The following is a 25,067-nucleotide window of genomic DNA, read 5'->3' on the forward strand; positions in this document are numbered from 1 at the left end:
TCGCTGGCCTGTCACAGCTTGTGTTTCCATCATCTGGCATTATTTGTCAACATGAATCAAGGGTCCGGTGACATGCATCAGGAGCACGTGTGCCTGACAGGCAGAGCCATGTTTCCATGACGGCAAGCGTGTGTGTCTCAGAACTGGCTGTTTGCAGATGGAAATCTCAGCTATGCTCAAATGAGGGTGTATTTTTATATTGAAATCATACACTTTTTTCCTTAAAAGTCATGATGAAATCTTCCATTCATGAATCAAGGTAAATTTCCGCTCAATTGCTTTAAAAAAGTAGCTCTGTGTATACTCTTCATTTTCAAAAAGGATCAACTCCATTTTAAAAGGCGTTCTCAGGGTTTAGCCTAGAGGGTTCAGAAATGGGAAACTGCTCTTCCTTTGTGAGCTGTGGGAGATGTAGTCCTCAGTTCACTGAGTTAGGGAAAAACAGCTATTGCCACCTCAAGGCTGCTGTGCTCAACACTGGCTGGTGGCTCTGGGGTGAGGAGGGTCCACTCCGGCTCCCCAGCTCTGGGCCTCTGACTAGATGACACCTCAGAGGGGACAGCTCTGGAGAGGCAGGGGCAGTGAATGCAAAGCATTTTGTTGGTGGAGAAAGCCCTCTGTGCATTCTGCAGTGACACTGTGCCATCTGCACCGTCCCTCCCTTGTTCACCCCACGGATGCCAGCACTGCACACCTGGTGCCAGTCTTTAGGGATGGTAGCCGGCGGGGGCTTGAGGCAGCTGGGGCCAACAGCGGGAGAGTGCTGGCCTGGTGCTTGGAGCCAGGTCAGGGAGAGAGGGGAAGGGGGAGGCTCCTGGGAACGTGGGAAGCACTCGGTGGAGGGGTGGGAAGGGCCAGCGCAAGCTGAGTGCGCCACCTGTGTGAGAAACACACTCCATCCACTTGGTGTTTGGGGGAATTTCTTTTTAAGCAGAAATGTTTTACATGTATAAATAACTTCCCATTAAAAAGAGAGCGAGCCAATCTGCAATCTGGTGGGGCAGCTGGCACGCGGATGCCTCCACAGCCAGGCCTGCCGCTCCTGTGGGCTTCTCTGCAGAGCTTGGGCAGGAGGTGCCTCAGAACCTCAGGACGCCCGGGTGCTGTGTCTGAGCTTTGCCCTGCTGCTGGGAAGGGTCCCCACGTGAACGTCGGCAGCACGCCATCGTGGAGAAAACGCGCACCATGCACATCGGGACGGTAAGTGTTCCCAAGAAGGAAGTGTGAAAGCCTGGGCCCCACCGTGCAGTTCCCACCGCGCAGTTCCCACCGTGCAGTTCCCACCGCCACCGTGTGTCACATCTCCTAGTCAACGGCAAATCTCGGGATATTCTTTAAACGGCGTGATTTATAAAGTATCCACATGGCTGTTTACCAGGGCCTCGGCTTGGCCTTCTACACAAACAAGGGCCTGAGAGGGAGGCCCCTTTTCTGCTGGAAATGGTCTGTTCCCAGCTGCAAGATTCTGAATGTATCCAAACCCGAGAAAACCCAAAACACACAACACTATTGGGAAGTTTCCTGTTTTAGTGTAATGGAAATGTTAGCAGAAATAACCAACATGCTCTGAGTGTTCTGAGTTTTTTTTTTTAAACTTTTTATTTCAAAGGGCAGATAAGTATTTTGCTAGACACAACTGAAAAAAAAAAAAAACAGCCAGAGAACAATTGGAGGTGGTCTTAATAAATAACAGAATGCCATTTATGTTTCTGAAACGTCATACAGCACAATACACATTTTAAATAAATAACCCACCTGCTGCTCTGTATTCAAAACAGCCCCAGGTATGTGTGCGTTGTGGAGTGAATCCAGTTCTGGGCTTGGACCAGCCAATCCCAGTGCCGGTGGGGAGGCCGCTTCCCACGCCTCTGCCATGCCCCTGTGCCCCCAGCTGAAGCAGTGCGGTAGCCCCGGAGGGCAGTGGGAATGCCAGGGACTGGGATGACGGTGACTTCAGGGTGCTCTGTGGCTGGCACGCCAGGGTGCCTCCAGCTGGAGGGGTTTCCTGCCTCCTCGCCCCTGGCTTCTCCAAAGTTAGTTTTAAGGCCAGTACGGAACATCAGGAGTGCTGGAAAAGCCTCTGGGGTGACGTGGCGGGCCTGAGTTCCGTCTTGGTTTCCGACTGAGGTTGTCACCCTTCCTGCCGTCGTGTGACACCGGCTCTCCGAGCTTCTCTGCTCATCGGCGCTGTCTGGTGGGCTCCGGCGTCCTGTTTTTCCACCCAGCACAGTCAGGTTCTCTGAGGCCATGGCCTGCATGGCACTCACTGGCTCTGATGTTCTGTGGCTGCAGTGCCTGAGAGGGTTGCGGCTACCTGTGCACCCCACACCCATCTGGCCTTGCTGTCACGTGCGCATTTGGGCGGCTGCATGGGCACACGCCTTCGAGGCCAGGGCCGGTGGGGCCTTCGGTTCTCCGGCGTGGCTCAGGCGGCAGTTCCTGCAGACTTTTCTCACTGCTGTTCAGCTCTACGTCTCGTTGAAAATAGCACCAGGAGTTCTCAGGTTGGCTTCTGTGTCTTTTCCAGGTGCATGTGCAAAAGGCAAGGGGAAGTCACTGTTTCTGTGCGGGGCCCTTTATCTGAACTGTCCTTGAGAGGCATTTGTGAAGGGTAGGCCCAGACCCCCTCCACGGGACCAGGGGGGTCACTGTTCCTTAAATCTGAAAGAAAGGGTGAAAGAACAGCTGCTGTAACTGCTGGCAGTGGCTTAGCAAGAGATGCTAAACTTCACACGGCAATGCAAACCCCATGGGGAGCCAGTTGCCCTCCGGTCCAGTGGGGACTCCCCTCCTACAGGGTGATGGACGCTGGACAAACCCTTGTACCATTCCCACAGCCTCCCGGGGCCAGGAAAGACCAAGGAGGGATGAAGGAGGGGGCGAGCAGGAAGGCAAGGAAAGCTCAGGGGCTGCTCACACAGTGCCAAAGACGCAGTTCCCTCACATTTCTACTCAGGTTTTGAGCGATTACCACCAACACACAAACAGAGGTATTTATTACAGAACAAATGAGGGTGAAGGTGGCGTGCCATGGAAAGGTAAGCCATGAGCTTCCTTTTCTTTCTTTTAGGAAAAGCCAGGTGTGGAAGGGAGATAGGACAGAAGGCACCTTGGAGCTGGGGACAGGGCCCGAGTGGGACTTACGGAACTTGGTTCCCCGTCGCTGACCCCGGGCAGCTCAGCTCCTTGTGAATGAGGCGGATCAGGAACTGCACCAGAACAAAGGTGAGAGCACCTGTCACTGGCGCTGCAGCAGCACAGAGCGGCCCGCGTATGGCCGCCGTAAGGACCCGGCTGCGAGGCCTGGGTAGGGGGCTCTCTCCCTGCAGCACCTTCCCTGGGGACACCTCCCTGCAAGAGCAGGGGGTGAGGATGTCCAGCCCGAGGCCTTGGTGCCTGTGGGCAGGGCTGTCTGATGAGGACCCATGAAGAACCAGGACGTGCCCTGAAAACAAGGCTTTCAGGAAAGACGCAGCCTGAACTACTTCTGGATTCAAGGCATGTTTAGAATAAAATGAGTCCAATCACAAAATGACCACAGTGGGAAAAAGAAAATAAACACAAGAGGCCCACCATGCTGGTGGCCTGGGGGTGGGCTGCGAGCTTCTCAGGTGACTCTAAAGCCAGGTGAGCATCTCCTCCGACGCCAGCCCTGGGGTCTGAAGAGGCTGCCACAGGACAGCTGCCTGCCACTGGGAGTCCCTCGGAGGCCAGGCCTGGCAGGGCCCAGGGCTCTCCACCAATGTCACACCTCAGCCTCGGCATTCTCCTGACCCAGAGCTTTAGCTCCATGCCCTTCACATGTTAGAGGGCTCAACGCCAGCTTGCAAATCCAGACAAACGGTTGTGCTACCCCCGATTTCACTAGTGCATTTGCATTTTCCAGTGTGGTTCCAGTCTGTTCCCAAGTGTGGCATCAGCCCACAGGAGGGCTCTCAGAGGGCAGCAGATGCCCTCAGACCCAGGGTGGATCACTGGGCCAGGGGAGGTGGGGAGGGGGTGCTGGAGGAGGGTCTCGAGGGGCTACTTAAAAACCACACACACAGCTCCACCCACAAGCCTCAGGCCAGAGAGCTGGAAGGCGGAAACTCTTGTATTTTCTTAGGAGCTTCTGGTTCAAGCAGGAGCTTAGGAGTCCCTTGTACGAAGTGAGTTCAAGCTGCAGAGAACAGGGCCCTCCTACAGGTAAGAGGCATCCGCCGCTTGTTGTGTGAATGGTGTTTGCGACAATTAGGTGGTGAAGGTTGTGGGAACGCAGCCAGGTGCTAATAAGAGTGCCGGTGGCGATAGGAAGATTTTTGTTAAATAAATCCATCTGTGTGAATCTGAACCTCTAGCTCCAGCTACTGGCACAGGATTGCTGTGTTTCAGCCGGCACCTTACCCACATTTACATCCTACCAAGTGCGATGTGTGAACAGTATCAGCCTGAAGAGGCCTACGATGATGAGAAGCCGATCATTGAGAGAAAAAGATGAAGAATTCAGTAGCAAGTGTTATTTGTGGTGTGGGATGAACTGTCAGTGTAACAGTTCTGAAGAACAGAGATCCGACTTCAAAACATGCCCAAGTGCTTGGCCCACGCGTGCAAGAATGACCAAGAATGACCAAGAATGCCCTGCCAACTCCAGGAGCCCAGGCGACACGCACTGCAGGCCTGAGGCCTTCGACCGTGTGCCGAGGCGGTCCTGTAGGCCCACAGCCGGCCGTTGGTGTGCGGGACGAGGCAGGAAGCATGGTGCCCTCCAGCCCCCAGGACACCTGCTCAGATCACGGAGGTTCTCAGCCCCAGACTTGGGAGGAGGCACTTGTCTATTTTGGAGAAATAATACCAAAAATCATGTTGATCAGGGAAGAGAAAAAGGTATGTCTAGTTCCTAGGTTTGAAAAGCCCAGTGCGAGCTCACAGGCCGGCTGCACATCCCGGTGCTGCTCCTTCTCCCCTGCGGCAAGCCTCGTCGCCCCAGTGTTTCGGCTTTAGGTCTCTTTCTCCCAGTGCGGCGAATCCAGCTTCCTCTGGTTATTATTTACCTGTCACGTACTTTCCCATTCCTTTGCTTTCGTCTTTTCAGAATTCTTCAGTGTATCAGGTGTGTTTCTTGTAAATAACCAGTGCCTCTATTTTTAAAAGCAACCTGACAATCTCTGCTCCTGATGAGTTTGGTCCATTTACAGTTACCGTGTTGATGGTATGCTGGAATAATTTTCATCCATGTCGCTATGTATATCTATATTTACCCTATTTTTCTATGCTTCGCCTGACCCTAGGTTCTCTTGGATGAAGTCTTCATTTTCCTCTATCGCCTGGAAGGTTACACATTCTATTGCTATTGACTTGATGATATAAGAACTGCAGTGTGCTAGAACTCTGATTGTCCCACTTGTACCTTACATTTTGGTTATCCAGTATTTCAGTTCTTTTTTATATTGCCCAAATTAGTCATTACTGCTGTTGTTTTAAACTCAGTCAGAAAGCTTTTTCTGTAAAGGTCTAGATAGTAAATATTTCAGGCTTTGCAGCCATATGGTCTCTGTTGCACATTCTTTTGTTGATTTTTTAAAGAAATCTTTAAAAATATAAACCATTCCTAGTTGGAGAATAATACAAAAACAGGCCACAGTTGGCTGGCCCCTATTTTATATGGTCAATACTCATTTAGATTTGTCCTGAGGAATACCACTTTTTTTTTGTTTGCATTTCTCCTTGCATCTCAGACTTCCCTCCTGGATCTAACTTCCTTTTTTGTTTCTTGTTGCCCAGGCTAGAGTGCAATGACACGATCTCAGCTCACTGCAACTTCTTCTGCCTCCTGGGTTCAAGCTATTCTCCTGCCTCAGCCTCCTGAGTAGCTGACATTACAGGCACTTGCCACCATGCCCAGCCAATTGTTTGTATTTTTAGTAGAGATGAGGTTTCATCATGTTGGCCAGGCTGATCTTGAACTCCTGACCTCAGGTGATCCACCCACCTTGGCCTTCCAAGTGCTGGGATTACAGGCATGAGCCACCATGCCTGGCCCCTTCCATGTTTAAATACACTGTTTAGCAATTTTTGCTGGGAGCACCTTTGGTTAAAAACATTTTCACTTCACTCTTATTCTTTGTCTAGGTACAGATAAATTTATCTAGCGTCACAATCCTAAGCTGTTTGATTCCTGAATCTAAGAATGTTTGTCTTTCATGTATATGGAAAATTCTCAGCTATTTTCTCTTAAAATATTGCTTCAAATCTAGTCTACTATCTTTCTTTGAAATTCCTTTCAGATAATATTAGGCCACCTCATTTGGCCCTCCATTTTATATTTAATTTCTCTTTAATATTTTCCATTTCTCTTTTTGTGCTGAATTCTGGATAATTTCATCATATCTATATTTCATTTCAGTAATCTTCTCTTCAGCTATATCTAATTTGCTTTTCTAACCCATCCATTGAGCTTTTTCCAGGCTAAAGGTCACAGTTTTCACTTCTATAACCTCTGTTTGGTTTTTCAAGCCTACTCTGTCTTTTTGAGTGTCTTGTTCTTTTCTTCATGAGGTCAGTTTCCTTTCTTATGTCATCAGTCACATCGCATATATTTATTTTTAGTTTATATAAATATTTTATCTGCAGTTTTGGGGAGTCCAATTCCACCATTTTTATGTCTGTTACTGTCATTCAAAATGGATTGCTTCCTTATGTTTCATAATTTTGGACTGTGAGGTCATCTTTAGTAGGTTGGTAGCTACAGAATTCCTGTGCTGTAGGGTTGAGATTTGTCCCTATTTGCTTCTGCATAAGAACCATGGATATCACTGCCTACAGACCAACTTTGTTCATTTTAAATATATTTATATAAGCTCAAAGATTAAGGCTGACTGTGGGCAGGTCTATGGTTAAAAATTCTCGGGGGAGATTTTTTCTCCCTGATCCGGCTAAGATGGGGAGATTCCCATTGTCTTCCTGTGCCAGTGTGCAGATGTCATCTAGTACACTCTTTCACTGTAAGCATGGCCCTTCAGGGTCCTGGCTCTATGAGGAAGTCTCCAGTTCCAACTCCTCATCTTGTGCCAGCCTAACACCTTGTCTCTTACCCGGTATGGGCACAACCACCCCAACCCCTTGATTCCTGAGACTGGTATCATTCCTGGACAGCTCTATCATGAGCTTGTGTATTTATGTTGCCTTTACAATTTGGGCTCTTGGGGAATTCCTTTACTTTCTTATGAGCTTGTGCCTCAAAACAATTTTCAATACATATTACTGGGTATTTCTGAAGAAGATATTTCAGATTCTCTGAACAGTTGTAATGATGGGAATTTTACTGCTACCTAGTGGAACTACATCTGGAGACTTCAATAGAAACCTCTGGCATTAAAAAAGACCCATAAATAATCCAAAGAACAGCCATTTAAACCTAGTAAGCTCATAGGCTGAGAGTTGGTATTTGATTTTGTACGTGGTAGGGAAATTGGGTTTTAGAATTTCCTGGAATTAATGTAAGACTTCCACTTAATTGAGTGAGTTGATATTTCTACAATTCCCAACTCATTTTTATTGGGATCAGCCTAAGGTTTTGCCTGGTGGAGTGAGAGGACAGACACAGCTGTGGGTCTGGGGACTTTGCATGCCAGATGACTTGTGAAGATAAGTATATGTGCCCCTCACAGGTGCACATCTATGTGACCGTGACATCATCACTGGTCTTCCCTTCCCAGAAGAAAACCTCAAACTTTCTCAACACAGGAGGGGGCAGGAAGCAGGGGCCCAGAGGAAGGGGACGGAAGCCGGACGGCGGCTTGCTGTCTGCACTGGCAGCCTCTTTGCTCCTTTATTCTCTCCCATCCCTTCAGGTGGAAGCAGCTGGCTGCTGCCCCAATGTGACAGCATGGCTGCAAGAGGGACACCAGGACACTGATGACCATTGGGAGGCTGGGCCCTGTGTATCATCTGCTCTAATTCCGACAACAGTCTTGTCGCTGGGTGCCATTATCAAGCCCATTTTGAAGCTGTGGAGCAGAGGTTACGTAACCTGCCCGAGTCACACACATGACCGGTGACAGACAGGATCCAAAGTCACGGAACTCCATGTTCCTGGCCTTTGTGCCATCCTGCCCCAGGCTGCAGAGCAGGAGGCTGTCCTGCTTCCGGTTCTGACTTTTCTTAGCCAGAGACAGAAGGGGCTTTAGACCATGCATACTGAGGAAGATGGGAAGACCCAAACCTCTGCTAACTCAGGAATGCATGGGAGAAAGTTCCACCAGTGTTTGGCCACAACGCAGAGATGCACACTGAAGGTGGCTTGGCTGAAAAAGACTTACCAGTAAGGCACAGGCGTCAGCGAACATCAGCATGTAAAACACGTTGCTCCAGCCAGACGGGGAGATGAGCCCAGCCAGCAAGGGGCCCAGGGCTGCTCCTGAAACCGGGCAAATGCACACACATGGTGCTCGTTAGAGAAGTCCCAGCACATGACTAACAGCCACACAGAACGGGCTCAACAGCTCACTCACAACGAAAGGAAAACGTACAAAATGACACTACCTCTACCTGACCAGTCAGGCCGGGAGTGGGTAAAAGGCCTAGCATAGGCTGAGCCTTCTAAATCTGAAAACCTGAAATCCAAAATGCTCCAGAAATCTTAACTTTCTGAGCGCTGACACTCAAAGGAAATGCTCACTGAGACATTTCAGAATTGGGATTTGAGATGCTCAACCAGTATAATGCAAATATTTCACAGTCTGAAAAAACAAACAAACAAACAAACAAAACCACCATAACCACTTCCGGTCCCAAGCACTTCAGATAAGATACTGCACCTGCACCACTCAGCACTGGGAAGGCGAAGCTGGTACAGCCTTTTCCCAGAACCACCTAAAAATGCTTGTGGACACTGCAATGCTCATTCTCCTCAGCCAACACTCCCATTATTTTCTTGAATACACTGTACAGAGATCTGCATTCAATGCACAATCTTAGATATTCTCACGCTATAAAAAATGTAACTGGGTAAAATTTGAATAAGATCTGTAGATACTTAAACTCTTTCCATGCACACTTTCTGAGTCTGATCATTGCACTGTGGTCTGTCAGGGAGCTCCTTGTTTTTAGGAAGTACTTGGTGAATAGTCATGAGTAAAAGGGCAGCATGTGTACATTTTACTATTAGTGGGTCAGAAAAATTACGTGTGTGTGTGTGCACATGTGTGTGTGTGCACGTATGTGTGTGTAAAAATACATGAGGGGTGCATGATGAACCACGTGTACTAAAATGTCTGAATTCTTTGTACGATTTCTGCAACTTTCTCGAAGTCTGAGTTTATGTCAAAATTTTAAATGATGAAAACAAAATAAAGTATCACGCTAAATGCCCAAGGACTGCTGTTTTAAGAATGTGTTTTGTAGCAGCTGGTGTGTTTTACTAAGAGGGACTGAAATGAATTCTGATGCACACGTAGGATGGCTGGTCTTGGTAAAAAGCATGAAGAATTTCCACCAAGCTATGAACTGATCTTTAATCTCTGAGCAGTAAGAAAACCAGGGTCTTTCATGCCCTAGACACACTCATTTTTTTCAAGTGTTCACAAAGTGCTCTTACTATTTCATTATCCCAGGAGCAATTGTATGCAATGTTTTTAAAATTCTCGGAACTTCTAGGTAAACATGGTCAGCTACTCATGTGTTATCTCCACGCCTCCCAAGAAACATGAACTGTACCATCACTGAATTTTAAAAATGATAAATCCTCCAACCTAAGGGCCATGCTCCCCTGGGCACTGAGGGAGTCTCCTCCAGGTCCTGCTGGGTCACACTGCTTGGCGACCAGCAGCTGGCACGCTTTCTCCTACAGAAAGGCTCCAAGCCACTAGGCAGGGCCCCTTCTTCAATGTGAAGCGAGGAAGGGGCAGCCGAGGTCTGCCCTACGTCTGGGGAACCCTCAACGCGAGAGCAAGCACACTGGCAGGAGGAACCCTGGAGGAGAAGAAGGCGTCAGGGAGAGAAGCAGTCCCAGGAGGGCACAGTGGTCCCCGATAGCCACAGAAGGTTAAGTGGAACCTCAGGACACCCCCATTTTTGTAGCTGAAAACCTGTTATCAATTTCACATGATTCAATCTAACACGAAATAAAACAGGATGCACTAAAAGGGCAGAGAAACATCACTGAACATTGAAAGCATAGCAGGAAAAGTAAAATGGGCAGTACAAAGGTGGAAAACACAGTCAGGAATTCCCTGAGAAAGTACAAGAACAGGGAGACGAGCAGAAGGGAAAGAAGGGAAAGTTGAAGGATTCATCCAGAAAAGCCTCCATCTGACTAATATGTTTTCCAGAAGGAAAAAACAAATCAGAAAATGGTAGGAAAACTTACCAAAGAACTAACAGGGGCCCAATTCCCCTAAAGTGAGGAGCACGTGTTTCCAGAATGAAGGGGCTACCAGGTGCCCAGGGGATGGGGGATGAAGAAAGGCTCCAGGGGTAAGAAGGGAACCTGGAGATTTCTAAGAGGAAAAAGAGAGGGCTAGAAAGCGGAGGCTGGGCTCAGAATGTCTGTGAAGGTGTCAGCGACAGCAATGGAGGCTGGAAGACGCGGGTTCTGAAGAGCAGGTGTTTGCCTCAGGCGAGAGCAGAATCCACACACCAGGCACTTACAAGCTCGCAGAAGCCACCTCTCCTAACTCAGGCGAGAGCAGAATCCACACACCAGGCACTTACAAGCTCGCAGAAGCCACCTCTCCTAACTCAGGGGGCTACCAGGAGGTGGTTCCCCACAGGAGTGGTAAACAGGGGTCTTGGCTGCGAGGGCTGTGATGCAGGCAAGGGAGGAGGGGACCCCCAACACAGTGGCGACAGGTGCTCTGGGGCAAAGCCGTGCAGCGGGTGGAGCGAGGCTGATGGCATGAAAGGGGTGGAGTGGGGTGGGATGGTGACCATGGTGGAGGGGAAGGAAATGTACAAAAGAGGAAAAGATGGGAGGTTTACTTACCCGGGAAAAAACAGAATGTATCTATCGAAGGTGCATAATTAAAGTGTCTTTCTTGGCTGGAAAGTGAAGGGCCAGAGCGTGGCCAATGTGACCGGAGGAGGAGGGGTGCGCTGTGTGGGGGCAGAAGGGAGCCAGGTCCCCTCTGCCTTAAGAGGAGCACAGCTGATGATGTTATGATGAACCGAGAAACATGAAAATACGGAGGTAAGCAGAGAGAGGCAGCTCAAGGTGCTGCTTCTACAAAGACAGGGCTGGGCAGGGGGAAGGAACGACGCTGTACAACGTAATAAGCTTGTAGGACTGTCTGGCTTCTAACGTACATTATGTTTTACTTTAATGGATAAAAATCAACCTGAAGAAACGCAGTGCTCTATTTAACTGCTCTGCATGAAATGTACAGAAACGGCAGCCTCTGTGATGCTAAGCACGGCGAAGGCACCGAGCACGCACACTGTCAGCAGACCACGCGCTCTTGGGAAGACGCAGCGGTGATCTACGATCAGGCATGCTTCGCCTCCACCCAAGCCGGTGACACGAAGTAGGCATGCAGGGCAATCCCTCGGGAAGGGACTGGGCTGACACGGCGGCCTTCCCACTTGAGCCTGTGCTTCACTGGGCAGCACTCAGGGAAGAAATAATGACAGAGGCGTGGTGGTGGGGGTGGGCAGGACTGAGTGCCGTTTCCATGGTGACCACTGCCTGAGCAGGCAGTAGGCACGGACGGGCGGTGGAGCCTGGAGCAATTGGGTCCTGGTCCGGCCTCTGGTGTAACATAGCAGTCATCAGGGTGGGCACAGCAGCTCCGCATATGGTCGGAACTTGGTGCAGCTTAACGGAAGGCCAGAGGGGGTCCCGTGTGCAGGCTACCATCCTTGTGAGTGGGCCAAAGGCATTCAGAAAGGTGCGTCCCTTCCACCCACTGGGGGCAGTGGTGGGCAGTGGCCTCTGCTTCCCTCTCATTTTGAAAAGAATATGAAGAAAAATGTGCTTTTTCACCTAGTTCATGATTTCCCTCTCATTTTTCACTTTGATCCTCTGCTTTCAAACAGCAGTCGGGACTGCCAGTAGACTGCCACGTTAGCTTTAAGAGCAGGGTTTCCCAGCGAAGTCAGAGGGAGTCACGGCCCGCGGGCCCTGCAGCACCAGGCCAAGAGAAGGCCGTGCAGTCACAATGTCAATCAGAACTGAGCTCAGCCCCGCAGTCCCCCCACTTCCTACTGAGGTGCCCAAGAGAGAACATCAGAGGGGTGAGCACCACCCCCCAGTACACTCACAGCCCCTCTGGACCCAGTGAAATGAAGGAACCAGCATTAAGGGCAGACATGAGGCTGGTCTGGTCTCACTTTTGTGAACAGCAAAAGCCAAAATGTGGCTTTCTGAGCACTGGCCAGCCTGCCCGCTGCTTCTCAGAACAAGGCGGTGGGTCACATGAAGCAGCAACCTTGATCCTGGAAATGGCAGCAGCAGCCTGGAGCTGAGGTTCCCGCCACCCAGGGCCAGGCAGGGGGGCCTGGGTCTTGCCCGGCTGGGCTCCTCACTGTGCACTCAGCCGCCTGGGCTCCGGCTGTGATTCTAGCCGCCTGGCAGCAGCCCGTTCATTTCACCGGGATACAGCAAAGAACCACACAAACCCTATCCTCCTGGGGCTTCCGTGCCAGTGGCAGGAGACAGGAGACGAAACCAAAGAGTGCACTGAATCCCACTGCGGACACGGGAAGTGCTCCGGAGAAGAGCAGACTCCGGGGAGGGGCCTAGAGGCCGGCGCAGGAGGCTGAGAACCCTGTGTTCTTAGAAGGGTGGTCCCAAGCAGTCTCGCTGAGAGGATATTTGAGCAAAGACTCAAGAGCACGAGGGAGTGAGGCACGAGGTCACCTGTGGGGACCTTCCCAGGCACGGGGTGTGGCCAGAGCCAAGACCCTGCAAAGGGGCCAGCCTGGCCTCCGCAGGAGCAGCAGGGAGCCATGTGGTGGGAGGGCTTTGACTTCTGCATCACTGAGACAGCAGTGGGCACCCAGAAATGTGCTGTGATATGTCCAGCCTGCTGGTGCCGAGGCCAAGGGCAGCCAAGAGCATCAGCTTTCCCCACCGGCCAGCCGGAAGGCTCCAGTGCCAGGCTCTGACTAATGTGCGTTTACTGAGCCACCTTCATCTAGCGCACACTTAGCTTTACTGCTTTGAGAACCCTGGGCAGCAAGTGACACAACAGGTTGGGTGACACATCAGGTTGGCACCCCAGGTCCTCCTGATTAGCTGCGAGAGCCACACCGGGCAGCCCCCATAACCTCCCACATGTAGGAAGGACCCTCAGTGCCCTTCCGGGAGGACCCCGTGCGGCAGCGCCTGATCTTCCCCTGGCAGGCGTGACCATGGTGTGTGTGCCCCACAGAAGGGCTCAGGGAAGGCCAAGGCCGTGTCAGGCTGCACGTGGGCAGGGAGCCCGGTGCTCGGCCGGTTCCCACCTGCCTGCTCCCTGAGGCAGGTGGGATGGGTTGCTTACTCTGCCACCTTTTTCAATTCCAGACTATGCCACTGAATGCTCTTCAAGCCTTTGATGATGCTGGTAACATTCAGAACTCTGCATGCTTTTGGGCCAATTGGTTTTTCTGTAATTTTAATAAGATTCTGCCTTTCTTGAGATGAAGGCGATAAATAATCAGTGGACCTGAGTTAGCCCACGGGCTACGGTTTGCCAACCACCGCCTCCGGTGAAAACCTGGACACACAGCTAGTCACATGCCTGTCTCTCTCAAGCCACCCAGGCACACACAACTGTCTCTGTGCACTGATGTCCCCTGCTCCTCTGCTCATATTGTGAGAAGCCGGCCCGCTTAATGTTATTGATGCCATTGGAACCCTGGGCACCTGTTCAAGAGCATGTGACAATGCGATTTCCCCTAAGACATCAAACCTCCCAGCGCTAAACCTCTCCACGCACCTACAGAGCCAGTTCCGTCGATGATGGCGGTCACGGTGGAGAGGGCGTGCGCGTTACCCTTCAGACTTTTATGAGTCCCCTAGAAGAGAGGAAAAGCAGATGTGGAGCTTGTCCCTGAGGCATTAGAAATCAGCCTCAGCCTTTGTATCACCATTTACTGAAACTGCTCTGCAGAACAACTCAACACGCGGGGTGTTTCCCGTAATTTAAACTCCACCCCAAGCTTGCCTTGGGGAGTTAAAATTTCAAGGGTTTTTAAGAGTTAAAAATCATCAGAAATGCTTGGGTCTAGTTGCAAGAACTCTTAGGATTCTCTTCAAATAAAAAAACATTTGTTCAACACAGTCCTGCTCCTCCCTGAGGCCCCAGAGCAGCCCACGTGAGGGGCATGAAGATGCATGACACGCCCCTGCCCTGAGCTGTGCCGGCCTTCCTTCCCAGCCATGTCCACGTCTGCTGGATTCCTCCACAGCCAGGGCCTTCCTGGGACTCCTGTCAGATGTCTCTGCAGGATCTAAAATCCAACCTGATCGACAGCAAACTCCAGAGGAAGAAGGGAGAAGGGGAGAACCCGAGAGACCAAGGGAACAGCCGCCAGGAGCTCCCGTTTTGAAAAGGCTACATAGATAGCTGTGGAAGAAGCAAACTGAGGACACTAGGAGGGGAGCGAGATCAGGGGAAACAGTGCCTGGAAGCCTAAAACCATAAAAATGAACCAGCGTTTGAAAATATGCATGCCTGTGTATGTGTGTAATATGGATGCAAAATCAAGAAAAGCATGCGCAATATGAAAATCACCCAGAACCTACTGTTTTTGAAGTCTAAAAATTAAGTCAAAGTCTCCCCTCTGCCTCTACCCCATGAAGGCTGACTACTGCTGCTGGTCTGGTGTGATCCTTCCAGAATTCTCCATGCCCAGACACAAAACTGCACGCTCACGCACACCCAGGCAGTTTCAGGACACGCCCCACACAAAGGTGGCCAAGGCAGGGCGTGGCACCTGGATGAGGGGGGCCAAATCCCCCAGCGCCTCTTCCTGGCCCCTCTCTCTCTGCAGGGGCGTCTAAGACAGGACTCCTCTCCTGTCCCCTTGGAGTGAAAAGTGCCTGAGTCAGGAGGACGGTGCCCAAGAGCCTTTGGTTGCACTGAACGGTGAGTCTGGTGCCAACCTGCGTGTGATTCTAGAAGGATGAGCAGGGGGCAGGTGCGGGAAGGCTGGAGACCATGACCTAGGTGATCCACCTTTGTCATGAATGGCAAACGGTGGGTGCCCACAGGGCCAGCGTCTCCCGGCTCTACTCACCAGGTCAGCGGAGACGGCGGTGGTGATGAGCGCGTAGGGCCCGCTGACCAGGGCTCCGCTGAGCAGTAGCATGGCTGTGGGAGGCAGAGGGTGGGAGAATGGAAGCGAGTCCCCCGGGAGAGCCCCACATCAGAGCAACCCAAGGTGGGCCCCTGGGGAGCACAGGGCGGGGCGTAGCAGCAGGTCCCTCCAAACTTGTCTCCTGAGGGTCTAAACCGAACTGCGCCTTCCCTAAGACTCAGGCTCCTCGACCCTCGGGGCAGAAGCTGCCTCCACCAGGCAGTGATCACAGGCCTGACGCTGGGCCTGAGCTGGCTGCTGCTTCATCTGCAGCAAAAAGGCCTCCCTCTCCCTGTCCATGGCTGCTGCAGGCGGACCCCACCCTCTCTCTGGGCCGTCCACGGCTGGGACAGGCGGATCCCACCCTCTCTCTGGGCCGTCCACGGCTGGGACAGGCGGACCCCACCCTCTCTCTGGCCAGGTCGCTTCCTAAACTCTCCTCGGCTCACTTTCCCAAACCAGCATCTGGGCTCGCACTCAGGTGAGGAAGCCTCTGGCCTGAGGGGTCACAGGACATTCCGCCTCCTCTCTTGTGGGCAAGCTGCCTTCTGGACACCATTCAAGGGGACCACACACATCCCCACTGCTGGCTCATGAGGACGGAAAGCACACTTCTAAGTGCTGGAGGCATCACTGGACAGCGCTGCCAACAGGGTGTTAAAAGTAGTCCTCCAAGGTCATACAGGCACTCCTGGAAGGGCAGCTGACGAAGCCAGCTGGGAGGAGGTGGCTGGGGTGCCGTTCGCCCTGGCTCCTGGTGGGACCCTGCTCAGGTCATACCACCAGGTTCCCAGCTACCTGATGGGGCCCAAGGGCCAGCCTGGGTTGCTCTCACCATCATGGGTATGGGTCACAGGCTGCGGCAGCTTCACCAGCCCCGCTGAGGCGCCAGGAGGGGCTGCCTTCAAGGTCACATCTGGTTTCTCCCTGAGCGCTCAGGGCCACTGCCCCAGACGAGGCTCACACTCAAACCCACAGACTGGCAAGCCTCGCACTGGGGAGACGGGACCCTGGCCTCTCCAGGTGGCCTCACTCAAAGAGGGACACCGGAGAATTTTAGCCGCACCATGTCCTCCAGTTAAACCAGCTCAACGCACCTGTTGATTTTTATATTTCATCTTGCCAGTTGTGTGAACAAAAACGTGTGTGAAAGAAAAGAAGGAAGGCCTGCATACTCACCGACGGTGGCCTCGAGCCCCATCTTGCTGATGGTGGAGAAGATGTAGAGCTGTGGACATCGAGACACAGGTCAAAGCCACGCCGGCTGCAGGCAGCACGAGATCCCCGGAAATCCACTTCTCAAAGCCCGGGGGTGAGTCTCGGGCAGCCAACCCAAGAATGGAAACCCCTAAAAAAAGAGTGGAGGCCACACTCCCTCCCGCCTCAGGCACTGAGCCTCGTCCCCGCCACGAGCGCTTTGGACCAAGCACTCCAGGCGACCTGGGGAAATCCTGCAGGGTGCTCCCTCCACAACCCCAGCCGAGGGTCAGGGTGCGGGCGGCCTTCCTGAGCTCCTCGTTTGAGAGCCTGACTGCCGAGTCCTCAGGCTGCCAACCCCGATGGCAGCAAGGGGCCCACTCAGGCGCTTCTTCATTTGGCATTCTTTCAGGGTCTGTGATGGCTGTGTCCGGGACCCCAAGATGGCTGAAAACCAGGCCTTGTTCTGGGGCTAGTGGAGAGGTGGACGTGCAGAGGTACGGGGTACACTGGTAAGCCTGTCGCCTCTAACATTACGATGATAAAAACAGTAACGAGGGGCACTGTTTCTAACCCACTGGAAGGTGGTGCTACTGACACCCCGTTTCCAGATGAGGGAACTGGGGCACAGAGGGGCTGTCAGTGCCCCGGGCCAGGAGCTGTGAAATGCTTGAAAAGTACTATGCACCAGGCGTCAGGACGGGAGGGCTCAACGATGCCTAAGAGGTGGGGAAGGAGCTTGTCTGGGGCAAGGGGCACCCCAATGAGAGGGGCAGCCTGCGCACCACCCATGCGGAACCAGTAGCGGCTGCGCATGTGGGGGAGGGTGCCCGGGGAGGGGCTGGGGGACAGGAGGCATGAGCGGGAATGAAGCTGGGCTTGTCAGGAAAGTGGAGCCCGGGCAGATGGGAGAGGACGCTGGCTGGTGGGAGGACCATGGGGGACTGTCTGCAGGCCTTGGGGCAGAGAAGGCAGCAGGGCTGACCGTGGGGGCAGCGAGCAGCAGCATCAGGCCACAGGTGGTGGCCCTTTTCTCCAGTCGGTCTGAGATCACACCTGCCAGGATGCCACCTGCAACGGAGAGCAGGCTTGAGGCTCGGACGTCACTGGGCGTGAGCCCACTACGAGGAAGTGGAGCTGCAGGAAACTGGAGAACAGTCTCCGCCTCTCCCAGGCCCCTCTCTCCAAGCATCATGGCAGGCAGCCTTCTCACGGCCTGACCTCCCCACAGGCCTCAGTTGGTTGCCGTCAGATGTGAGAGAGGCATCTCGGGTTCAGGTTTGAGGCCAGCCCTGAAGGCCCTTTACCTATCGAGGGACTACGGTGGAGAGTCTGTCACCTGCCTGGGAGGCATGCTGCTGCTTTTTTTGTTTTAGTTTTGGAATGGGGTCTCACTCCGTCACCCAGGCTGGAGTGCAGTGCCACAGTCGTGGCTCACTGTAGCCTCAACCTCCCAGGCTCAAGCTGTCCTCCCATGCCAGCCTCCCGCACAGCTGGAACCACAGGCTCGAGCCACCATGCCCAGCTATGGTTTTGTCATTGTTTTTTTTTTTTTTGTAGAGAGGGGTCTTGTTACATTGCCCAGGCTGGTTTTCATTACAAGAAGAGCTGAAGTGATGCTCCCGCCTCGGTCTCCCACAGGGCTGGGATTACAGGCATAAGCCGAGTCCAGCTGGCTGCTGTTTCTGAGGGAAGCTGTTCAAGAGCAGAGTCAGGGCCCCGAGGAGGGAGGGGAGACCAAAGACCCCCCACCCACAGGTGACAGCCTGGCCCTCTGGGGCTGGGTCCACTCAGGGGATACAAGACCTTGGGGAACCCCGTTCCCTCTGAGCAGTGAATCAACTCAGAGATCATGCGCCTCGTGAAGTTCTGGTAGCGCAGAGCAAGTCTTAACGAACTCACCAAAGATCCCACCCACGTCGAACAGGGTGGAGAGCTCCCCCGCCTTTTTGGCATCAAGGTGATCTATGAAAATGACAACGGAATGTAAAACAATGAAGACCTCCTCCACGAATCACAGTGACACACCACGCAGAACAGGACCCACGCCGGGGACTCTGGTTCCACACGCTTGATTTATACCAAGGAGCAATTAGTAGTTAACTCGGATTTAGAAAACTAGTAACACAGAAGGGTTGAAAACGCTTTTAACCAAACACCGAGGGCTTCCCCTGCTCAGTTGAATTATCCCACCTTTGGTTCAGAGGCCCCCCCAGGGGCCCCTCTACCATGAAGTTAGATCAATGCATGACCTAAGTGGGGGTGTGGAAAGCGCCTGGATGCTCCAACGTCCTGTCACACGTGGCTTTAGAGCTGCAGGGGGCCAGAGCCCTCTTGTCCTGAGGATGAGGACACAGAGGGCCTCCCAGCAGCAGCTCAGGGCACCCTCCACTAGATTTTGTAGAAGTTCTGGGCTATAAGGTGGACTGAGCTGGCTGTGGTGTGAGAAAAGAGACCGGGCAGCATTTTGGTCTGCTGGCCAAACCCAGCCTTTCCGAATCCTCAATGACAAGGACAGGAAACTTTGCTTTTTTCAAACAGACTGAAAATCCAGCAATTCAAGACTCAAGTCTTGAAAACGTTACCCCTTATGCAATCACAGGGGAAGAAAGGAAGAAGGCTGAGTGCAGCTCACCGGCCAAGGTAAGGCAGAGTCACGAGGCAGGGAAGGAGCCTCAGGATCCGAGGGCACGCCTGGCTGCCTCCCCACTCACTGGCCCTTGGGCAGTCCCTGCCCCTGCTAGGCTCGGGGGACGGTCCCCTCACCGCCTCCTCAACTTCCCTCTGGGTATTCAGCCTCCAGCCTCATGATCCCAGCATTCTCCTCTGGTGAGATCTGCATTCCCAGAATAGGTGGTCTGTGCCCCTCAGCCTCCCCCGCTCTCAAAGGCCCCCTCTTTGGGACGTTGCCAGAGCCTGCCTCTCCCTGATGGCCTGGTGTCTTCTCCTTCCTCTCGTTCTCCCTGGCTCCCTGGGCTAACAGCCCTCCACGTGTTCCTTGACCATCCCCACTTCCTCTCAGCCAGGGTTCCGGTTCCCCCACTCAATGGCCCCTTCCCTTAAGCATTGTTTGTCCCCTCTTGACTGTCCCATGGTCACACTGACATGGGGGGCACGTTGCTATTTCACCAGCATGTTTGCTCATAATCTACAGCTGCAGCCACCGTGGGATAAAGCAACACCACATAAAGCAAAGTGTCAGCCCTCCCTAAGATTAGACCCTCCCTAAGATTAGACCCTCCCTAAGGTTAGACCCTCCCTGAGGTTAGACCCTCCCTGAGGTTAGACCCTCCCTGAGGTTAGACCCTCCCTGAGGTTAGAACCTCCCTGAGGTTAGATCCTCCCTGAGGTTAGACCCTCCCTGAGGTTAGACCCTCCCTGAGGTTAGACCCTCCCTGAGGTTAGATCCTCCCTGAGGTTAGACCCTCCCTGAGGTTAGACCCTCCCTAAGATTGGAACCTCCCTAAGATTAGACCCTCCCTATGATTACAACCTCCCTAAGATTAGACCCTCCCTAAGGTTAGAACCTCCCTAAGGTTAGGCCCTCCCTAAGGTTAGACCCTCTCTAAGATTAGACTCTCCCTAGAACCTCCCTATTTCCCAGAAGCCTTTTCCAGGTGAGATTATCAGGGATTTCTTATCTCAGGTCCCCAGAGGCCTTGCTTCTGCTCACTGGCTGCTATGCACCAAAGTTCCATGTAGCCCACATTTAAATGCAGGCTACCTCAGAACAGGAAGTACCCCACGGAACTGGTGGCGACAGCTGGGACATAACGTGTCAACCTTTAAATCTCATAAAGGCTACCATTATGGCAGTACAACGTGCACGTCTGAATTCTCTTTGCCTATGTTCCATCATATTGTTTGATTCAGAAGTGTGGAAAGTGCACCTCTCAAAGCACCATTCATGGCCTTGCGTTTCCAAGACGCTAGAAACCAGCAAACAGAAGACAGTTCGGCCCCAGTTGCCGTGCAGAACTTAACGTGTTCTAGCAACGGATACTCACCCACATTCGTGATGTACAGTGGCAGCCAGAAGAGGAAAGTATAGCTGACCAACTTGGCGAACAGCAGACACAGCGAGAACTCGATCACGCCCTGAAAGAGAGAGCGGTCGGGCGTCTCCTCCAAATGTGCCATCGGCAGGTGTGTAAACAGGTAACAGTTATACATGACTTAGCTCCCATGAAGAGAGCCTGTCTCTGGTCTGGCTTCAGCACCTCCAGACACATATGGGGGAGGGTGCTGCACCGCTGTGTGGTGTGGTGAGGACGCAGAACAGTGAAGCACTCAACCCAGCCCGGGCACCGGGTTGGGGGTGGCCACAGCGGCAGCTCCTCCACCAATGTGGCATTGGGGGCCGGCCCAGTGTGGCCAGATTTTCTGCTTTCAAGTGAAGACAGGAAGCCCTATTTATCTATGACATTTCTGAATTTCGAAATGCAGACTACCTTTTAGGATCAAAAGCCAGTGTGTTTACATCAGAGTAGAGTCAACAAAAACACGTAGGATTTGATTTTCATACTATGTCGCCTGGAAAACTTGCCTATTAAAGGAGTCCTCGTATATCCAGGCGCAGCGGACTGAGCATTTAATGGCTCTTTCTTCTCCCTTGGAGCTGAAACCATTGTAAATGATAAAGTCACCGGGAAACATACAGATCAAACAATTCCTACCATGCTGTCAGGCACATAGGCTACGCATCCCGCCTGTGAATACGACACACCAGTCCGCATCAGGGAAAACCAGGGTACGAGAAGAGGGTGTGTGAGTGATGCCATCGGGCGCTGGGTTCTGTAAAATGCCTGTGTCTTCTTTTATGTCAACTTTTAGAAAGAGGTGGCACTTGGGAGATGATAATTCCAGATGCCGCTGAAAATCCGGAGTGAGAAATCCAGTAACACTGTGGCGCTGAACCCCCCACTCCACTCCCCAGCTGCCTGTGCACATGAAAATTAATCAAAACGGTGGCTGGAAGTTTCCAGCACTCCACTTATGAAAGAGCTGATATCTTCACAGTTGGTGAGGCTGTGTCCGTGTGATTTACCGTATGCCTTTCACGGGCCTGGCACTGTGCTTGTCGTCATTAACTGATCTCACTTCATCTGCAGAACAACGTACCATCTCACACCAGAGATGGAGCCGTGTGACGGACGAGGACATGGAGGCTGAGGGTACGCCACACGTGGCCGGGACCCCCAGTGTGGTGGTGGCAGGGGAGGCGTGAGCCAGGCCTCGCCTCTGCAGCTCATACTGTCTACAACTCCACTGTATAAAAACGTGTATTTCTATAACAAGTGTGCACCCTGCTTTCAGCACAAGTATTTGGGGGGAGTTACAGAGGAAGGTACAGCAGAAAAGGGTACAGTTATTATGAAGGACACAATTAAGAGCAAATCTTTTTACTTGAACCCAGCAGCTCCCATAGGCCGGCATGCACAGCCCTTTCCCCGGGAGCTGGTGCCCAGGCCTGGGTTGGGCATTCTCCTTCGGCTGAACACTGGCTCCAGGCCCTGCCTCTGCAGACCCAGCTCCTCCTGGGCACTGGAATAATTTCTGTTCTGAAGCCGAGGTCTCCCCAGTCTCTAATTTCTGTGATGTAATTTTGAGGTTGCGGTTGCGCCACTTATGCTTCCAGCCCTGACCTGCTGAGGGGCCTCGGGCCTGGGCCCCTGATCCTCAGCCTTTCTCTAGGTCACGTCAGCAAGCGAGAGCTGTGTCTGCTCCCTGGTGCTCTGGCTGTGAGTGCCGGAGGGCGTGGCATGGACAGCCCACCCTGGACACCCCATCCGAGACAGCCTACCCGGCCCACACAGCAGGGTCTGATCTCCCCTGATTCTCTGCTGAGGGAGTCCATGAACGTAATGAAAGGAAAAGTGAAAGCAGCAAGAAATCTCTCCACAGCACCCCTCCCGCTCATCTGCTCCAAGTCACCGTTCCCCGATACTGATCACCCCTGAGGGGCACTGTGGCACCCTTCTAGTCTGAAGGCAAGGCCAGCAATACCACCAAGGACCAGCAGCCAAAGCAGCACGGTCTGGATTCCGAGGACCCGAAGGCTTCTCCCGCCTGTCTGCTCGTTCTTCCCTCGGTCTCTCCATCCCCCCTCAACTCCTGGCAAACTCTGCTCACACGCACGGACAATCAGACCAGGGGCTGTGGCACTGAAGGCACTTGTTTTTTTTTTGAGATGGAATGTCACTCTGTCACCCAGGCTGGAGCATAGTGGCATGAGCCTGGCTCATCGCAACCTCTGCCTCCCTGGCTCAAGTGATTCTCCTGCCTCAGCCTCTCGAGTAGCTGGGATTACAGGTGTGCACCACCATGCCTGGCTAATTTCTGTATATTTAGTAGAGACGGGGTTTCGCCCTGTTGGCCAGGCTGGTTTTGAACTCCTGACCTCAGGTGATCCGCCTTCTTCAGCCTCCCAAAGGGCTGGGATCACAGGCTGAGCTACCGTGCCCAGGCTGAAGACACTTTAAAGGGAAAGAGAATGGAGCCGGGCTGGTGAACGCTGGTATGGCATTCAGTGACAATGCCCCCCAGGCTCATGCTCAAGGCCTGCAGGAGGGCAAGTGCACCAGGGAGGGGCCAGGCCACAGGGGCCAGGTGGCATAGTGGTCAGGGCCCCAGGTCCCCAACCTCTGTCACATGGGGGGCAGGCCCAGGGTGCTAGGCTTTCTGTTTTTCAGGCGAGGGCAGGGAGCCCCATGTGTCTATGAACTTTCTGAATTTTTAAATGGAGAAGACAAATTTCAAAAAAATTCAAACATGGTATGAGGCAAACCAAACATCACTGCAGACATATTCATTCCTGAAGCTACCAGTGTGCAGCGTCTGGCTTCTGCTACGGATTCTAATCTCCTGGTTAGAAATCTCACAACCAGAGATTTCTTTTTTAAGTTAATCATCAACCGACCAGACTTCTTGCAGTTGGCACAGCAGCAGCCCCTCTGAAACTCCTCCTGCACATGTTTACTTACTGGGATTTTCAGGGCCCCTGTGAAGCTGATGGCAGCGGTGGCACTCCCGCTGTCCCCGGGGAGAATGACCATGTGGTTTGCATGGACGGAGCCCTTCCCGTCTGACAGCAGCAGGCACTGCATCTCTGGGTCCTGGAGGCAAATCCATTGGGAACAAAAGGAAAGGCGTTACTGGCTGGGCAGTCTGGGGGAAGTGGGACCAGGCTTCCCAATGATGAGGGTGCCTGGCGGCTCTCTCTCCCACTGCTTTGAAGACATCTGGTGACATTCCCACCTGGCCACTGCGTTAGAATGATTAGCATTCATGCATTTTCATGAACAGCTGGGTACACAGATCCTCTGATCCAGAAATTCTGGGACTCTTATATGCAAAAAATAACTCCAAAAGTGAAAAAAATACTTATAAAGTAAAATAGATGTCACATCATCATTGAGAAAAATTAGAAAATTAAAATACATCCATATGAATGACATATCTTGTTATAAAAAAAAGCTTGGGAGATTTTAATGACATATGAAAATGCTTATGACACATTAAATAACACATCATTCAAAACTGCACGCCATTATAATCTCAAAGAAGGTTTAAATATCTACATCTATAACTAGGCAACTGCAGGATCTGTTTCTAGAAAGAAAGAAGCTAAAATCTAAGCCAACAATGGTTGTCACCGAGTGGTAGAATTATGTATAATTTTAATGAAAATGCTAACAAGAAATCTTTACATGATCCTGTATTTTCTAGGAGTTCACAGTGGCCATATAAAACATTATTTTAAAATTTACTTTAAATTACACCGACATTATTTTAAAATACACCTATTCTGATAATTATGAATTCTGATATTCTAGACATTCCTGAAGGACAAAACACACACTCATTAAAGCAAAGAAGAGTGATCCCGAACCTAGAGTGGGGTTTCCAAGTCAGAGCAAGGATAACATAAAAATAATCCTAGCCTGGGCCATACAGTGAGACTGCATCTCTGGGGAAAAAAAAAAATTAGTTGAAGGTGGTGGTATGCACTTGTAGTCCTAGCTGCTCTGGAGGCTGAGGCAGGAGGATCACTGAAGCCCAGGAGGTTGAGGTTGCAGTGAACCATGACTGTGCTGCTGTATTTCAGCGTGGGCAATTGGGCAAGATCCTATCTTAAAAAAGAATTAAAATAAAATGAAAATGTTCTTCATTAATAAACTATGAAGTTCAAGGTCTTACAAAGAAATACGTCTATGGATCTCAGACCTTCCACAAAATCAAACAGGCTTTGTTGTATTTATCTCACTATAACCTGTTATAAGTTGGACTAAAAATGTAGTTCAATTAAAAAAAAAAGAAAAAGAGGTTGGGCGCGGTGGCTCATGCCTGTTATCCTAGCACCTTGGGAAGCTGAGGCAGTGGATCACCTGAGGTCAGGAGTTCGTGACCAGCCTGACCAACAAGGTGAAACCCCATCTCTACTAAAAATACAAAAATTAGCCAGGTGTGGTAGCAGGTGCCTGTAGTTCCAGCTACTTGGGAGACTGAGACAGGAGAATTGCTTGAACCTGGGAGGTGGAGGTTGCAGTGAGCCGAGATCGTGCCACTGCATTCCAGCCTGGGCAATGAAGCATGACTCTGTCTCAAAAAAA

General features: G+C 51.9%; 2 protein-coding genes across 10 annotated transcripts in view; both read right to left on the reverse strand.

Annotated features, from left to right (window-relative positions):
• The window catches only part of SLC37A1 (solute carrier family 37 member 1), a 78,276-nt gene that overhangs the window by 13,304 nt on the left and 39,905 nt on the right, over positions 1-25,067 (reverse strand). For 5 of the 9 annotated variants that reach the window (XM_037742051.1, XM_037742052.1, XM_037742050.1 and 2 more), the window contains 9 exons: positions 23,439-23,570; positions 20,463-20,553; positions 18,358-18,420; positions 17,441-17,526; positions 16,438-16,486; positions 15,199-15,272; positions 13,896-13,974; positions 8,298-8,395; positions 5,948-7,868 (listed from right to left, as the gene is read on the reverse strand). In XM_037742051.1, the coding sequence (XP_037597979.1) occupies positions 7,704-7,868; positions 8,298-8,395; positions 13,896-13,974; positions 15,199-15,272; positions 16,438-16,486; positions 17,441-17,526; positions 18,358-18,420; positions 20,463-20,553; positions 23,439-23,570 (837 nt within the window). In that variant the 3' untranslated portion in view covers positions 5,948-7,703. Of the gene's footprint in view, positions 1-1,567; positions 2,662-3,144; positions 3,210-5,946; positions 7,869-8,297; positions 8,396-13,895; positions 13,975-15,198; positions 15,273-16,437; positions 16,487-17,440; positions 17,527-18,357; positions 18,421-20,462; positions 20,554-23,438; positions 23,571-25,067 lie in introns of those variants that run through there. The other 4 variants (XM_037742056.1, XM_037742055.1, XM_017538589.2 and 1 more) reach the window with 3 other exon arrangements.
• On the reverse strand, positions 1,568-2,648 carry LOC108311223. Its single transcript, XM_017538592.1, has one exon. It carries the CDS (start codon positions 2,331-2,333, stop codon positions 1,770-1,772), a length of 564 nt encoding a protein of 187 aa, XP_017394081.1. The 5' UTR covers positions 2,334-2,648; the 3' UTR covers positions 1,568-1,769.

The sequence above is a fragment of the Cebus imitator genome, unplaced genomic scaffold (genome assembly GCF_001604975.1).
Source record: "Cebus imitator isolate Cc_AM_T3 unplaced genomic scaffold, Cebus_imitator-1.0 Scaffold112, whole genome shotgun sequence".
In the NCBI taxonomy this organism is placed as follows: Eukaryota; Metazoa; Chordata; class Mammalia; order Primates; family Cebidae; genus Cebus; species Cebus imitator.

Excerpts from the sequence above, each read along its gene's own strand:
- LOC108311223 (XM_017538592.1), bottom strand. The coding sequence starts at position 2,333 with ATGGGTGTGGGGTGCACAGGTAGCCGCAACCCTCTCAGGCACTGCAGC.